At 39.5% G+C, this 18,348-nt stretch overlaps 1 protein-coding gene across 11 annotated transcripts in view; it reads left to right on the plus strand.

Annotated features, from left to right (window-relative positions):
* The window catches only part of MLIP (muscular LMNA interacting protein), a 179,377-nt gene that overhangs the window by 86,733 nt on the left and 74,296 nt on the right, over positions 1-18,348 (plus strand). For 9 of the 11 annotated variants that reach the window (XM_075126469.1, XM_075126463.1, XM_048845266.2 and 6 more), the window contains 5 exons: positions 2,969-3,040; positions 12,785-12,850; positions 12,940-13,023; positions 13,121-13,180; positions 14,908-14,952. In XM_075126469.1, coding sequence (XP_074982570.1) covers positions 2,969-3,040; positions 12,785-12,850; positions 12,940-13,023; positions 13,121-13,180; positions 14,908-14,952 — 327 coding nt within the window. The remainder of the gene's footprint in view (positions 1-2,968; positions 3,041-12,784; positions 12,851-12,939; positions 13,024-13,120; positions 13,181-14,907; positions 14,953-18,348) is intronic. The other 2 variants (XM_075126464.1, XM_075126471.1) reach the window with 1 other exon arrangement.

Below are 18,348 nucleotides of genomic sequence, written 5' to 3' on the forward strand. Positions count from 1 at the left end.
GTGGTTTTAGTAAAGGGAAATCATGCCTCGCCAATCTATTAGAATTCTTTGAGGGGGTCAGAAGCATATGGACCAAGGGGATCCAGTGGATATAGTGTACTTAGATTTTCAGAAAGCCTTTGACAAGATTCCTCACCAAAGGCTCTTATGCAAAGTAAACTGCCACGGGATAAGAGGAATCTCATGGATTGGTAACTGGTTAAAAGCTAGGAAACAAAGGGTAGGTATAAATGGTCAGTTTTGAGAATGGAGAGAGGTAAATAGTGGTGTCCCCCAGGGGTCTGTTCTGGGACCAGTCCTATTCAACATATTCATAAATGATCTGGAAAAAGGGGTAAACAGTGAGGTGGCAAAATTTGCAGATGATACAAAATTATGAAAGATATTTAAGACCCAGGCAGACTGTGAAGAGCTACAAAAGGATCTCTCAAAACTGGGTGACTGGGCAACAAAATGGCAGATGAAATTTAATGTTGATAATGCATTGGCAAGCATAATCCCAACCAGACATATAAAATGATGGGGTCTAAATTAGCTGTTACCACTAGAGAAAGAGATCTTGGAGTCATTGTGGATAGTTCTCTGAAAACATCCACTCAATGTGCAGTGGCAGTCAAAAAAGCAAACAGAATGCTGGGAATAATTAAGAAAGGGATAGATAATAGGACACTAAATATCATGTTGCTTCTATATAAATCCATGGTACACCCACATCTTGAATACTATGTGCAGATGTGGTCGCCTCAGCTCAAAAAAGATACATTGGAATTGGAAAAGGTTCAGAAAAGGGCAACAAACATGATTAGGGGGTATGGAATGGCTTCCAGATGTGGAGAGACTGGGACTTTTGAGCTTGGAAAAGAGACGGCTAAGGGGAGATATGATTGAGGTCTATAAAATCATGACTGGTGTAGAGAAAGTAGATGAGGAAGTGTTGTTTACTACTTCTCATAACACAAGAACAAGGGGTTACCAAATGAAATTAATAGGCAGCAGTTTTAAAACAAACAAAAGGAAGTATTTAACACGACACACAGTGAACCTGTGGAACTCCTTGCCAGAGGGTATTGTGAAGGTCAAGACCATAACAGGGTTCAAAAAAGAGCTAGATATATTCCTGGAGGATGGGTCTATCAATGGCTATTAGCCAGGATGGGCAGGATTGGTGTCCCTAGCCTGTGTTTGCCAGAAGCTGGGAATTAGCGACAGGGGATGGCTCACTTGATGATTACCTGTTCTGTTCATTCCCTCTGGGGCACCTGGCACTGGCCACTGTCGGAAGACAGGATACTGGGCTAGACGGTCCTTTGGTCTGACCCAGTAGGGCGGTTCTTATGTTCTTAAATGCTTTTTGAAAATTTTACCATTAACTAATATAGACCCTGATCTTGCAATTTCCCACTTGTGGATGTAGCAAACTGCAGGATCAAGGCCATATATAACAGCTGTGACAAACCTAAGCAAAGATCATGACAAAAGAGAGTAATTTTTTCTTTCATTTTTTTTTCCCCCCTCGGTCCCTTCTTCCCTGTTAGGGAGCAAATGTCACAACATTTTTGTACAATAGTATTCTTGTTGGAAGAGGCGGATTAAGAAAAAGCTTATTACTAGAAATAAATTATGTAGAGATTAGACACTCATGAGGGCAGGAAAAATTATTAACTGAAGAACCCCAAAGTAAAGCATATTATACAATCTTTCATTGAATAATTGACTTGCCTCCAGTGCAACACAGTGGAAAAAGCAAAGTAGATAATTTTGTTACTTTATTTCTAGAACTGGATGAACACGGCCAAAAAGTATTCATTCACATTTGTTCACAGGAAAACTGACCATTCACTTTGGTGGTATTTGTGATCATTTTTTATATACTTTTTTTTTTTTTGGACTATTCATGCAAGTGAAATTTTGTTCATCAGAATATTTGTGAGAAGGGAAAATGTCACAAATAGTCATTTAAGTATCTAGTCATACACACAAATAATTATGTGAACAGTGGTTCCATCCCTCACAATATGGTATTTTTGCTAAAAGCCCCAGCTCTTGAAATCATGTAATTATATGAGAATCTGAACTTTCGTTTTTTAAAAAAAGTAAGTTTCAGGCTCTCATAGTTGCAGAGAAAAGCTTGAAAGTATGAACTCTAAAGGCTCCTAAACCAGTTGGTAAATTAAAAAAAATATATTTAAAAAAACCTCATGATTTAAACCCAATCTCATGATTTTTGAGGGCCTGACTTAGGATTTTTTTTTGGAGGTGTGAGGTTGGCAAAACTATGAATATTGCACAACTATTTACAACGGAAGGGTCCACAGAGATGTCTTGGAAGGTCTTCTTTGGTTTGGAGTTGCCCAGACAGTGATCAAAACAATATCACATGTGTTAGTTGACCAGTCCACATAGCACAAATAGCAAATATCCAGGCAACAGGGGCCTGAGTCTGCTTCATTAAAATCAATGACAAAACTTCCATTAGCTTCCATGTGGAAGCCACAGTTGAAGTGGACAGTTAATGAGAAATAGATAGGCAGGAATAGGTTTGCACAGTCCACCACTAAGTCATTTCAAATAAAAACAAAACTTGTAACACCCCCCCCCCCAAAAAAAAACAAACAAAAAAAACCAACCAAACAAAAAAAAAACAAAACCAAAAACCCAACAGCATTCTTTATGGATACTTTCCCAAGTTAATTGAAGAAATTGTGTGCTGCTAAGTTTCTCAGCTCTACTTATCTTACATATAAACTATTCATATGGTTGTTTTTTAAAAAATATTTGTAAAACCATGAAAATAGCACCATGGAGTGAAGCCCATGTAGTTCTTCTGTAAGAAATAACTTTTTCAAACCAAAGGTAATCACTTTATTATTGATAACTTGTCAATGAGACTGGTAGAATTAGCTTTAATTCTATCATACCTTTTTTTTTTTTTCATTCCCATTCCTGCTTTCTGGCTTACCCCTTCTAGCAATACAAGATCAAGACAAGCTACAAGGCTTTTGCAGCAATCCCTACAAACACCTTGCTTATGGAGCAGAAGGTTAGTGTTTGCTCAGGAGCATGAAAATTGCCTCATGTATTCAAGCACATTCTACTTAAGAACATTTCATAATTAAGATTTTCCTGACATTAATGCTGTGAATATTTCAAAACATAAATACTGTAGGCTGACTATTCAGGGTTATATATGCTACTATTCTTCAGGGCCATTAGTGTTGTATAAAATATGTGAGACTTTCTTCTTCTGAGTTTCTACAAAAATTCCCTGCAGAAAATATTTCTTCCCATGGGAGTTGCAGTTTATATCATACTGTCTAAAATGTTCTTTGGCAAGCTTCAAAGGGCTAGATTTTCACAGTTCTAAGACCATGACAAATCTCTGGTGTTAAGTTTTGATTACACAATGAAGGCCAAATTGTGCAGTCCTTACTTGTACAAAACAACCATTGAAGACAATGGTGCAACTGACAACTTTAATTTTGAATGAAGGGTTAAATTTTTAAATCACCTGTGATTTAGAAGCCTAAGTACCATTGACTCTTTTGAAATTTTTGTCCAGCATCCAGCTTGTATTAAAGTCACTAGAAAGATTCCCATTGATTTCAGTGGGAGTTAGCAACTAACCTGCTTAGACATTTTTGCAAATCTCACCTTGAGGCACCTAAATACCTTTGAAAAATTGGCTCACAGGAGCTTAAGTCCCATTAACTTTCAATAAGACTTGTGGTCCTAAGAGTCTAAGTCATCTTTGAAAATGGGATTTAGGGTTATATGTCACTTAAGATATGTCTACGCTGCATTGTAAACCTGCGCTTGTGGACTCAGTGTTTCCAAGACTGCACTTGAGCGTCCACACTGCATTGTAAATGATTGGACCAGAGCCACGTTAATGTCTTCATACTGCACTGTCCAGACCTTCTCTCTTGGATCTGAGGCTTGAACAGCATCCACACTGCAAAATGACAGAGCTCGGACCCAAGTCATAGCAGGAATTGGGCACATCTACTAGCAAGGTCTTAGGACCCAGGTCCTGAGTTCTTGCTGACCTGTGTCAAACTGATTTGTGTGTGGATGGAAGCAGGGCTTGGTCTCAACCTGGTTCTGCGCATGGGCTTAGTTTGCAGTGTAGACATACCAATAGGTCCTTTTAAGAGTTTTACCCCTGGTCAAGTATTATTAATGGTAGGCTAGCAGATAATGGTTGGCATATTTGAAAGTCACACCACGTTTAACAGATACAAACTGAATTTTTTTCTTCAAACCATTTAATACATTTTTAAAAACTCGCTAATGCTTGATTGAAGTTTTTCATTGATTGCAGATTATAACTTCTCTTATTGAAATCTTGGATGTCCAGCCTTTTCTTGAGCATTGATTTCATATGATGCAAATCAAGGGTGATTCCATTTTAGGAATGGATCTTGGTAACACTCTTTGGAATTTCTACCTTTTTCTAGTTCTATGTACCTTATTCCCAATACATAAAATTGAGTTTGTAGAAAATTATGATAGGGTCATCAGAAAATGAAGGTATTGTCTGAAATGACACTAGCATTGAGAGAGAAGACCTTAGTTATCACCCTTTCTATTGAAAATAGTAACCTCGGCACATTCTGAAAGGGTGAAAGCAAGTTCATACCATATCAGTAGAAATTAGATTTTCTAAGGCAGGATTTGGGTCTCGGGCTCAGATAACTTAGGCTACAGTGTACTAGATTATGCCTTAATGCACAGCCTGACTAAGGGTGGTGTGTAAGTTGTACCCCAAATAGGCATGATAAGTATTGTGACTCAAGCACCACTCTAAGGTACAGCTCCCTCCCTGCTTCTCCCTCATTTTGGGGAGAGGAGGAGAGTAATTTGCTACTGGCCTTTACCAGCAACTAATTACAACATCCTCCTGTACCAGTTCAACTGGGTGGGCTGACACACATTCTCCACATACCAGCTCCAGGAGGATGTAAGTAGGCACACAGCACCTACAAAGCCCAGGGCACCCAGTCCTGGTAGCCCACACAAGGGAAAGGGGTTATTACTCATGTGAAGGTCTGTAGATCAAGTCACAGTCTAGCCCAAAGATAGTTGTTGTTATTGCCAATAAGTTTGTTCCAGCTATCATTATTAACATTTTTTAACCTAATGTTTTTATAAGGAGAGGTGCAAGAGAACTAGGTTTTAATTATATAAATCACTTTCTTTTAGCATATAATTCTTGACAAGATCAGGCCAGTTTAGGTAAAAAGTCTTGGGGTATGTCTGACCATTGAGCTGAAGGTATGATTTCCAGTTTGAGGAGACATAGTTGACCTAGCTGAGATTAGGGTGACCAGATAGAAAGTGTGAAAAATCGGGACGGGGGTGGGGTGGGGTGGGGGGGCTAATAGGTGCTAATATAAGGAAAAGCCCTGAATATCAGGACTGTCCCTATAAAATCAGGACATCTGGTCACCCTACCTGTGATTGAGCTGGCACCCTAAAAACAAAGTGTTTCTGTGGTGGTACACATGGTGGGATGGGCTAGCTGCCCTTAGTAGAAGCCCACTGGAGATACTAGGTACATACAGTGGCTAGCTGAGCCATCGTGGCTACACTTCTATTTTTAGCACATTAGCTTGATCAGAGCTAGTGTAGGGATATCTCCTTGACCTGGAAATTGTACCTCCAACTTGAAGTATAGACATACTCTTAGAGCTACACTTCTTGCACCAAGAAATGCTGTTCTGCAATATCCAACACAGACATTTATTTGTCATGATAGTCACTACTGAACACAAGCTGAGCAAGTATCATCTGCTTATAATTAGATATCACTGCTTAGGAGGTGAAACAAGGGATTGTCTGGCTTTTCTGAAAGGCATTTTTAGAAAAATAAGACAATCCTTGTTTCATTTCTTAAGCAGTGACATTTAATTGTTCAAGTGGTCAAGAGAAATGTGTTTGCCCAGGCCCTTGAAGTCTATGATCTAGTCACAGTTCATACCATGTACCAGATCACATGATAAAAAGGTGATGGTGATTTTGTTTCTTTTGCTGATATGTTTCTCTTCCTGTATCTAACTTTTATTTGTCTAATCAATCCATCTCTGTCTCTAATCTCTTTCTCTCTCTCTGTACATATAACATTTGGGAGGGTATATTTTTTAAACTTCCTTTTATGGATCCCCAATGTACTATTGTCATTTTAACACCAGAGGGCCAAGAAAGACAGTAATTCTAATGTTTTTTTCTCCTCCAAGTGTGCTGACTGAAGTGGGGTCTTTAACTTTCCCCCCATTGTTAGATAAGTGGCTCATTGGTTTTTTCATCTGCTGGTCAGACACCGGAGTGGTCAATTAATGGAGCTCTTTACTCCATGGAATTGTTTTAAATTGGGCCACTCTTGGGCCAGATGTAGAAACTCTGCAAGGTGAGCTAATGGGAAGACCCTTTGTGATCTGGACAGTTTGGGCCACTACAAAAGTTATTTTCCTCCCTTGGTATCCTACTGTTAATTGAATTGTCTCATTAGACTGACCTCACACTTGGTAAGGCAACTCCCATCTTTTCATGTATTTATATCTGCTCCTGTATTTTCCACTCCATTCATCTGATGAAGTGGGTTCTAGCCCACGAAATATTATGCCCAAATAAATTTGTCAGAATCTAAGGTGCCACAAGGACTCCTTGTTATTTTTGGACAATAAGAGTAACTCAGTGTCTTTTCACATAGACAATGCATCATAGTACATCATATGCTCTTTCCTTCCCTTAGCAGTGCAAACATATACAATCCTACTCTCATTCCCAACTGTTTTGTTGCTATCTGTTGTCAAGCCAGCCCAAGGAAGGTGTATCTAACTGGTGGAATACGCCATTCAGTGGTTGAACTTTGCATGTGAAGCTGAAACTCCAAACCATGATCTCTGTAATCCAAAGGGGTTAGCTCTACTAAAATAAAATGTGCCATTTCCCCACCCCCTCCACTGCAAGTTACTTTCACAAGCTTAGCTTATTTCCTTAGTCCTTCAGGAAGCTAGTTTACATTATGGCCTCCTCCCTTCTGCTCTTCACTAACCCCTATACAGTCAGAAGTCAATATCTTGTTCAATATCTTCATAAATGATCTGGAGGATGGTGTGGATTGCACTCTCAGTAAATTTGCGGATGATACTAAACTGGGAGGAGTGGTAGATACGCTGGAGGGCAGGGATAGGATACAGAGGGACCTAGACAAATTGGAGGATTGGGCCAAAAGAAATCTGATGAGGTTCAATAAGGATAAGTGCAGGGTCCTGCACTTAGGACGGAAGAACCCAATGCACCGCTACAGACTAGGGACCGAATGGCTAGGCAGCAGTTCTGCGGAAAAGGACCTAGGGGTGACAGTGGACGAGAAGCTGGATATGAGTCAGCAGTGTGCCCTTTTTTGCCAAGAAGGCCAATGGCATTTTGGGATGTATAAGTAGGGGCATAGCGAGCAGATCGAGGGACGTGATCATTCCCCTCTATTCGACATTGGTGAGGCCTCATCTGGAGTACTGTGTCCAGTTTTGGGCCCCACACTACAAGAAGGATGTGGATAAATTGGAGAGAGTCCAGCGAAGGGCAACAAAAATGATTAGGGGTCTAGAACACATGACTTATGAGGAGAGGCTGAGGGAGCTGGGATTGTTTAGCCTGCAGAAGAGAAGAATGAGGGGGGATTTGATAGCTGCTTTCAACTACCTGAAAGGGGGTTCCAAAGAGGATGGCTCTAGACTGTTCTCAATGGTAGCAGATGACAGAACGAGGAGTAATGGTCTCAAGTTGCAGCGGGGGAGGTTTAGGTTGGATATTAGGAAAAACTTTTTCACTAAGAGGGTGGTGAAACACTGGAATGCGTTACCTAGGGAGGTGGTAGAATCTCCTTCCTTAGAGGTTTTTAAGGTCAGGCTTGACAAAGCCCTGGCTGGGATGATTTAACTGGGAATTGGTCCTGCTTCGAGCAGGGGGTTGGACTAGATGACCTTCTGGGGTCCCTTCCAACCCTGATATTCTATGATTCTATGATTCTAAGTCAGTTTGTGTCAAAACTCCACCTAGATCAGTGGAATTCAATCCACCTCTTTATCTCCACCATGTTCCAGTGCCAGTGAGACTGTAGTGGGCTACCTACCGATCTGCTAATGGCAGTCATCAAAGTGACTCTAGCGATGTGTGACCGTAAAAATTTGTATTTTGAAATGTTAAAGAGTTGTCTTCATAAACTTACTACATTATAATATTTGGCACAATTAATTCTCAAAATCTTTTTTGGAACATGTTTCCTTACTACTTATGTGCTGTGCTGATCATATACCCCACACTGGTATCCTTTTCATTATTGAGGCATTTCCTTTTGCCTGGTATCACAGCATACAATGTCAGATAATGATGGGACCAACCCTTCAATCATTGTGCAGAAGGGATGGGGCTTGATAATACCGAGTAACATGTTGCCTTTGTTCAGCAAGTATAAAAAAAAGATAGCTCATCTACTGTAACTGTAGGTTGTTTTGTATTCTGAATTATCCCGCAAGTCTTGATTCTTATCCTCCATTATTTAAATATTATCAGGTTATACTCTAATTCAAAAATTCCAGCTCCGGGACAGATTATTTCTTTTTCAGACATAACGTATCAATTATTTAGAGATTTCATTTATCAAATGTGCCATAAAGGTGTCTTTCACTCAAAATGGATCATGATAGATGGCTTTATTTCAAAGAATACTGAGCAAACTAACTCAAAACTACCTAGAGTGGAAGTCTTGTTAAAGCTGCTCTCAGGACTGTATTTATACAAATGTTTTCCCTGAATAGGGATTTTTAAAATAGAGCCTTGAGTAGATAATCCTTCAAATAAAACATTCTTCGGACTCAGCAACAATTGTTTGGTTTTCAAATATGCTAGAATCAAATTGGACAAGTCATTAATGCAAAACCTCCAGTTATACTTTTCTTAACTCTGGAGTCCCAAGCAAAAAAAAAGTCTGCCCTACACTACGCAGCTGATCTTTAGCTCTCAAGAGGGAATATTTATCATGTCTACTATACAGTTACATATAACTGTTTCTTACAAGTTAGTGCTGTATGTTTCTGTGACTGACCTTCACAAACAGCATACAAATATGGTATCATATTTTGGTTGGAAATACTGAGAATGATTTTACATTATTTGGATTTAGCATTCAGGGATATGCTTTGCTATCCCCATTAAAACAATATCATTTGACTAAAATCATATGGGTCTAAAACAACATTTCAAGAGGATTTACACACCTAGGAAAAACAAAACAATCCAGGAAACCCACCTAATCACACATTTGCCAGATGACTATCTTGCATCAAAGAGTCATGCTAAAAAAACATTGACTTCTAACTCGAGATCCATCTCTAGCTGTGAAACGGAAAAGAAATGATGAATCAGTTTGTGTGATTATTAAAAGGGCCAAGCCTGTCTGTCAACATACAATTTTGCAAAGCAAGCTCTGGAGCTCTCTCTTTCTTTTTAAAAGCCTTTGCAGACTTCTGAGTTCTAACTGTATCAAAGTTTCATGGTAGTCAATCCTTTCAGTGGCATTTCCCGGGGTCTTTAAGAGGTAATATAATTATACGAGGTGCTGATGATAGTTGAAGCTGCCTCATGTAGAAAGGATTTTTCGTATATGGTAAGGCTTTAGAAATGTATTGATAAGGAAAAATGTGCTAGAAAGATGAAGCAAACTCCCCCCCCCCCCCAAAAAAAAAAACAAACCAACAACCGGAAACAAAACCAACAACAACCAAAAACCCTTCACTTGCTTTGCTCAACACAGGATTCTGAAAATTCATATGATAAGAAGACAATACTTACAGAGTGTGGCTGGTACAGAACGGAGTATAGGCCTTGAACCATTTGAAAAATAGATAATTACACTAGTGGGTGAAGTGATTGATTTCTGTGCAATCGGTACTGTAAAGAGCCTTGGATCTTCTAATTAAATATCCAGGCTCAAAATCAGATTGTTCATCCATTTCCTTTCTGCTTTAACACTGGTTTAGCAATCACAGGAATTTTGGAGGGCCATACTGTCAACGCTGATCTCAATGAGATGCATACATTGCACTCACACAAATCTCACATTTGTAAGGACAAATGAGCAGTTAGACATGTAATTATTTGATTTACACACTGAAATGCACTTAGCACCTTATTTATGCTCTGTTACACTTCACCTTGAAAATATTGCCCTTCTGTTTAATATTTGAGTGAAAGGTGAAGGATTTAAGCAGGAATGCTGTTTTTCATACTGTTAAATCAGTAGACTAGGATGACAAGCTTGGCTTGTTCTCAATATTGCTGCTAGCAATAATGATGCAATGTAAGATTATTATATGACATGGCCAGTGGTTGACTGAGAAATGCCAGTTTTAATTTTAAAAAAATCATACTTTTCAAATAATTTACAGCACTTGCATGCTGTTTTTTTTCCCCAACCATGTGAAAATTCAAAATATTGCACTGATCAAAAAGAAATTCAGCTATATTTTGATACACTGTTATTGTACCCACTAGGAAAAATATATTAAAATGAATCCATTTGGGTACAGGCACTGAGTACCCATAAACCAGTTTCCTCTTATCTCTTCCACTGCTTTGAGGGAATCTAGCTGTGCATTCCAAAGGAAGGAGAGTGAAAATAAGAGGAATTGAAAAGTGGTGAAACTTCTTAATATGTGTGGTTCTTTTTTCTCAGTGGTGATGTAGTGCTTGGGAAAGGCTCTAGATCAGTGGCCTTGAAAATTTAAATTATCCATCTCTACAGTTTCAACAAGGGCAACAAGCAGCACAAATTTCCCAATAGTGGCTATCACACCATGACTGCATTCCGAAGGGATTAGCCATATGTTTTCTCAAACTGCCCACTGTAGTACTTTTGCATATGTGGTACCTTGTGGAAAGACTAGTCAGATGCTACTAAGTAATAGTTTCCCCATCTCAGAGTGTGTTCAACCACTGGGAGCATTCTGATCATGTAAAGCTTTTTTTTCTTAGTGATTTACTGTGCTCAGTATCCTAATGGAGGAAGAATTCTTTAGAAGCTTAGCAGAGTCTCCATTCTGAGGGTTTATTTCATTTAAGTATCTAAATAAAACAGGTTGTTTTTCTAATTTATATCCAGACACATTACCAGTTACTCTAACTGGGCAGAGGACAGAAATTCTGTTTTTGTGAAGGGTTTTGAGATCTCCGAATTTGTTTTCATTTGGACTTGGAATGAAATCCAGATATTTAAACATTTTCAGTGAAAGTGATCTTTCAAAAAAAATCACTTCAGATTGATGGAAGCCTTTCATTTTGATTTAAAACTTTAAATGATATGTTATAATATATAATATGATAGACAATAATTGAAATAGCAGCAAAGGTAAAATACCAGTAACTTTACAATTTTGTGTTGAATGCTCTCAATAGCTGGGCAAAGAGGGGTATTCCATGCCTCACTATGTAAACTCATGCTTATTTTGTCACCACACTGTCTTTTGTGTTGAGGAGCCCTGACATGTACCATGCTGAGATGTCACTGTTCCCACAGAACCCCACTGAAGCAGGGAGCATGTAGGGGTCAGGGTGACTAACTTTAAATAAATATATTTTGCTCTTTTGATATTTTTAAAAAATTAAATAATACAAAGGAAACTGAAAAAGCACAATGATTTAAAAATCCACAGATCCTGACTCCTGCGGTCTAGCATCTTTCTCCCACAGATTCCAGGGTAATTATGGTAACTTAGCATGGCGTCTCCTTGGAAGTCACTTTAAAGCAGGAACAGGGTAACAGCAACTAGGCTATAGGTCAAAACCTAGAAGAAGAAAGGAAAAGAGGAATGATGTTCTGCATTCTCCTCTAAGCCTGGCTTTTGTGGGTATTCAGCACTTACTAGTAGAATTAGAGATGGGCAAATTCGTTTTCACTAATTTCAAGCTGATACCAACTTTGTGGGTTTGAAAGTTTGACCTGGACTCAAAGCACATTGGGTTTGTGTTCTGCTTTGGAGAAATTGTGGTGAGAGGAAGAGAGAAAAAAATTGAATGGAAATCTAAAGAGATACTTATAATTAAGGCACTCACTTCAGCCATTAAGGCTTTAGAGAGTTTTCCTTTTATTAATGTATAACAAAGATTTTCCTTTATCTACACAATTTTTTGTTTAGAACCTCCTCCCCCCGCAAAAAAAAACAAAAACAAAAACCCTACTGCATCCTTTGTCAAGTTGTATGGAATCTCAGTGCTTCTTAAACAGGAGTCATTTTATTAAAGAAAGCAGCCACAGACACAAACCAACAGACTTCTGCAGAGATTGCGTCCCAGTCTTATTCTCTTGTTTACCATGGACCACACCTTATCTGGAAGGTATACAGCACATAGAGACATCTAGTGCCTAAACAACATACTGCAAGTAAACATTGGTGGGGAGACAATGGGTTTAAATTACATGCAGAAAAATTTTCATCTTAGATATTGTTCTGAACTCCAAGAATAATTAGGCTCAAAATAACAATATTCACCAGGAGATATTAGAGACATTCACCCTCTCTAATATCACTGGAATTTGGTGCTCTGTCTGTGCAGAACATCTTTAATGTTTCAAGATATGGTCACTTTCATTTGACGAAGCTTGGAACACATCTATCTTCTTTCCCAGGTGATACGGGGAAGTACCAAGTAAGGAAACTTTCACATTGAAAAACATGTTTTTATTTTCATCCAATCTAACATCAGAACAATTTTTATTTATCTCTAGGCATTAGAAGAGCCAATTAAAACAGAAAAAGTGACCGAGGATGCCACTTTAGACACAAATTCGGAGGTAGGTAATCACAATAAATCTCTTCAGCCAGTGTTTCATTTGGACTCACAAAGCCAAAGCTAATTCAGCTGTTGCTTATACTTTTGCAGATGTGCTCCCCTGCCCAGCTCAGGCAACAAACTGAAGAACTCTGTGCTGCCATCGATCAAGTCTTACAGGATCCCTTGCCTATGGTAATACAGCACTAATGTGGAATTTAAATGTTTTATCTCTTTTCCATCTTCTCTTGTTATTAACAAAGTCTGTGCACTTTCAAATCCCATTTTTCAGCGCCGGTGTGAATCTTCTCCATCTTCCCTGCACACTTCAATGGATTCAGATGTAGGCAAAGTAAGTGCGTAAGCTTGGCCACATACCATAGATACAAAACCTGTAACAGTAGAAAGCTACATTTAATCTTAAAAGATGACAGATCAATACAGATCCTCCCCTTAGTGTCCAAAAAGACACAGAAAAGAGAAAGGGAGGAGAGAGCAGCTACAACTTTTGAGCCACTTCCTCTCCACTGCAACATATCTACTTGGAGGCAGAAGTAGTTGCAGTGTATGAAGAAAGGGAATTTGTCCTTTGAAGGTCCAGTAGTCAGGGAAGAATCCAGAGATACCTGGCTTTCCAGAAGGCAGGACGTCTGAGTGAATGGCCAACAGGCTGAACCCAGCTGTAGTTGCTGAGTACCCCAATCCTCTAGCCACTTACTGCTGAGCCTCAGCAAGCTTTCTGCACTCCCGCAACCCAGACAATATAGAGAGGGCAAGCAGATGGGCAATGAGGAAAATCTAGAGGTATGGACAGACAGGTATTACTTTTTAGGAGAAGTCATAAAGACTGTGACTGTTTAGTTCAGAGGGGAGACTCTGAACCTTTAGGTTCACTTGCACCAGATTATTTGTATTTGGGGCAAGTTGGCAGTACAGGTATTCCTTCTATAGGGTTGATGGAGCCTCCTCAGGCAGTCCCTGCTGCGCCATCTCTTCCTGCCCCTTTGATGTAGCAGTGTACCTGGCAAAGGGGAGGGAACTTATTGGGTTATTACAACAATCTGTAACCAACTAACCCCACTCTATGCCTTATGGCTGCAGGGGTGTTAACAGGCCACTTCAATCTGAATGGTCCCATAGAATATGTATAACTACTTATGCTAAACAATCTAATCGATCATATATTTAGCTGTGACACTCTCAGTACCTTTCCCGGACCTGAAGGAGAGCTCTGTGGAGCTCGAAAGCTTGTCTCTCACCAACAGAAGTTGGTCCAATAAAATATATTACCTCACCCCAAAGATAATTCCAATACATTTCCTATGGAAATAGAAATGAAATCCTGTTTGGGGGTTGGATATGTCCCCTTCTGTCTGTTAACAGATTCATTCTGAGAGTGTCCAGAGATTACATTAGGGAGACCAGATAACAAGTGTGAAAAATTGGGGTGGAGTGTTGGGGAGTAATAGGTGCCTATAGAAGAAAGCCCCAAATATTGGGACTGTCCCTATAAAATTGGAACATCTGGTCACCCTAGATTACAATACCAAGGGCAACTATAACACTATGAGGTCAGATGCTGGAGTCGCATCTTTATGATACATAATATAATAAGTCAAACAATTACTCAACACTGAGAGCTAAATGTTTTTATTTTATACTTTCAAATGTAACCATTATGTTTGTTTAGCCCTCCTTGTGTAGTTATCACTATTATTCAATAAATAACTTTTATGGTTCAGCTGGTTGCTTCTCTCTCCCTCTCTCTCGCTCTCCAAATTTTACTCTGTATTTTCCGCTTCCCCCATTTATTCTGCAGCAACCCTTCTTTTACCTAAGCTAAAGATCCCGGTCGCGCCCAAAAATACTGTGGGGTTTGCTCATGAAGTCGGTAATGAATGATGTATATGAATGAATGTAATGAATCACATCTCACCTCTCTGATGAACGTTTCATAATGGTTGCAGAGTGATGGTTTCTTAGACTTTTAGCAGTTAATATCTTGCTACAAAGATAAAAGTTCATGGAATTGTCAGATTACTGTTGGTTGCATGTTATATCAATTTATCTTGTGTATAGATGTCTGCAACACTGCAGAGAGCAGCTGGACGGGAAACCAGATATGTAAGTCCCTTTATAATTACTCTGTGTTTTAGCTACAGAAATGTCTTATTTTGTAGGATTAAACATCCTTCTTGCAATAATAGCTGGGTCTGCCTGAGGGAAGGGAGTAAATCCATCTAGGACATGAAAAGTTTTTTTACAGTGGTAGGGGAAGTGAATAGTTCAAGGCTTTGGAAACGAGACTTGATACCTCTTACCATTATTTCAATTCCACCTCAAGCCTTATGGTCTGGTGGCTCTTCAATGTGGTGTGAGCTGGTAATCTCAGTCTAATTCCTTTGCAGACAACGGTCTGTATCACCCAGATACATCCTTACAATTGTGCCTTGGTTGCCATCTGTGAGAAACCTGGTACAGTTACAAAGGTTAGGGTGAAAAGATGCCAAAACCTCTCCTTCCTCATGCACCTCTGCACGGGAATGGTCACCAAACTCTGCTTGAAGTTAATGCCTGCAGAGGGGCAGGTCTCCCCAAGGAGGGGCATGGAGGACCAAAGAATGAACACTGGCTGCACACAGGATTAACACGTGTGATGTTCTTTAAAAGATGAAGCAAAGGCCACTCTGGCTCGCACCCCTCCAGAACTCCTAAAGGTGCTGTGCCAATCTGAGGCAAAATGTCTCACCAGGAGCACTTGCTTGGCATGACATTCATATCCTCTCGTATTGAAAAACCTCAGTTTAGCCCTGAATGGGCATAAAATATCCTGTCACCTCGAGAACTGGTCCCCACAGAATGGGGCTAAGAAGCTTTTTTTTTTTAAGAAAATAGGACAGTTGTTAGAGAGGCAGGGGAAACTGAGGAAAGGATTTTTGATTTTGTTGTTTCTGTTAATTTAGGGGATAAACAGCATGCTTGCAGGCAGGCCTAATTCTCCTCTGATGATAATTGCATCTCCCCGACCATGCTGTTCTTGTCTTACGTGTACTGTGACTGGAAAAGTTGACTCTTTGCTATCCTCCCTCTGGCACCTTAAATTCACACACACACAATTAGTTCTCATAAGTCATTTGTTTTATTAATTATTAAAACATATTAAACTCAATTAACACGTTTATTCTCCTTAGGATAAGCAGTTCAGGAAGGTACCTTATTTTATTTATGACCCCTTTTTTCATATGCTGACATATGTCTGCTCATTATTCACCAATATATCTTTCTACTCAATCACAGATCAGGTGCAGTGCAGGCAAAAGCAGTAAAGATTTACTAGCTTGTTCCCAGCACACTGCTTGATCAATGCAATTTTGTTTTCTGAGCAAGTAGCTACAGAAGTGATTTTTTTTTATTGCATGCAGTTATGTATTTTTTATTGCATACTATGGAATGTGAATTTTACAGGACAGAGTGTGCTAGTTTGTGCTAAATAGAAAGGAGATTTTCATTTTTAGTGATATGCATAAACAAGCTGACATGTTGTACCTTGAAGATGATCATGTGTATTGCTCACCATTCCAGTGTAATTCTTATAATCTCTAAACTGTGCCTGAAACATTGCTTTAAGTAGAACTATCCTTACAAGACAAACAGTGACTAGAATTTCTGGCTGAGATATTATTTTTGGAGCTCCCCGGTGTGTGAGACGCTTTTAACACGGTAGGGTTACAGTCTGGTTCATTTTCTGTGATCTTTACAAATGCACTGACATTTTAAAGTCTCACGTCTACTCAGACATAGAAGTCTTCTTGCCTGTGTTTAATTTTTTATATTTCGTTCCCAAATGTGAAATTGTTGGAGTTGTTTATTTGTGGGGTTTGGGGAGCTGGTGAATACCGTAGGCTGGTGGAAACATGAGTCTAGAATAATGCACATGAAAGTGCTCAGATGGCTGTTCCTCAAGAGTGCAGAAGGCCAAGACTGCTGCCACCTGCAGGGCGTCCCCAGAAGACAGAAGAACTGCTGCCTTAAGGGAATCTATCAGGGGTTGAGGAGGCTTTAGAGCTGGAGAAACGCCAACAAAATTCTGTGTATCTAGAGGCTCAGTTTCCTGTATGTTCAGCCCCCAAATATTGTGTGTCCAGGGGAATTCCTTTTTGTCTGGACCTCCCTATAATCACTTATCCTGAAGGCTGCTCTAACTTATACTCTGAGGCATGGCCTCCAAGGAACCGCATGGGCAGCTGTGAATAGCCAGGTCACACTACACTTAGTACACCACCTATAACAGGGTATGGGGAAGGAGCTAGTTCTGAACCATTAATACAGCTCCATACCACCCAAGGAATCACCATTTATTGGGGTTATTCTCTGGTAGCTTGCTTTGGCTCTTTTGTGCCACAGAAAGGGGCTACAAAATAACATACCATTAGGATCAAGGTTTCTATTTTGGACTAGTAAGAAAGCCGTGTCGCTTTTTAATGAATTCAAAAGCTAAGAACATCTGTGATGGACCTTCTGGGACTGAATTTGTCACCAATTGTAAGGACCTATATTGTATTAATATCAAACTGTGAGTTCATCCAATATGCTCACTACCTCATGACTAGTGATCTTGCTTGGAGCAATGATGTTTTAATTTAATTTAATTTTTTTGACAAGGAAGTTGCACTATGTTTCTTTTATCTTAAATAGCTATTAATTTGTTCAACTGAAATTCAATTTACTTACAAAGATTAGCATGGTATTTTGACAATATAATTATTTATATGCATAATTTCTGTTATTGGATGCTTGTTGAGAAGCTGTCTTAAATGTGCCATTGGTTACAGAAGAAAAATAGATGATTTTTGCATACTAATTTGTTTGTTAGTCAATCAGACACAGCAAAAGCTGTCATCCTGCTAAGCCACTTTACATATTTTCTTTACATTATATTAGTGTTTGTATACACAAATTAGTTAGTTATTGTAGTCTACCTCTTGGCAACAGTCTGTACAAATCGTTTGGGTCATAGCTTGATGTTTTCTCAAGGGTATTTAAAAATGAAAAGTCTGAATTCTCAACTACCAGTATTCCTCCTTGTGTAGCACTTGATACCCATTTTGCACTAACTTTCCACAGACATAAATGACTGCACAAAGTACAAGGCCATGGAAACCCAGGCCTGAAAGTGCTGTGGCTGCCCCATGCAGGCATTAGAAGGGGGGAGAGGGAACTAGGAGCCTTCCTTCATTGTTCTAAGTGTAGGAACTAGCAACAATGTGACTGGGTAGCTCTGTGCTGGTGTATGACCAGTGGTGGCACTATTCACCCCACTGGGGTTAGTGAAGATGGGTCCCTGGTCCCATTCCCAGACAACACCAGCATGTGGAGTTTGGTAGGAGAAAGAGGTGTGCATGTTCTACCCTCTCCCAGGATGATGGAGCTACTCTGCTACTGGAAACCACTAGGAGGAATTGTGGTTGAGCCAGTCGATATCCCTTCTTTGGGCTGCTGCTGTAATACCATCCAGTGCAG

The sequence above is a fragment of the Caretta caretta genome, chromosome 3, assembly GCF_965140235.1.
Source record: "Caretta caretta isolate rCarCar2 chromosome 3, rCarCar1.hap1, whole genome shotgun sequence".
Classification (NCBI taxonomy): Eukaryota; Metazoa; Chordata; order Testudines; family Cheloniidae; genus Caretta; species Caretta caretta.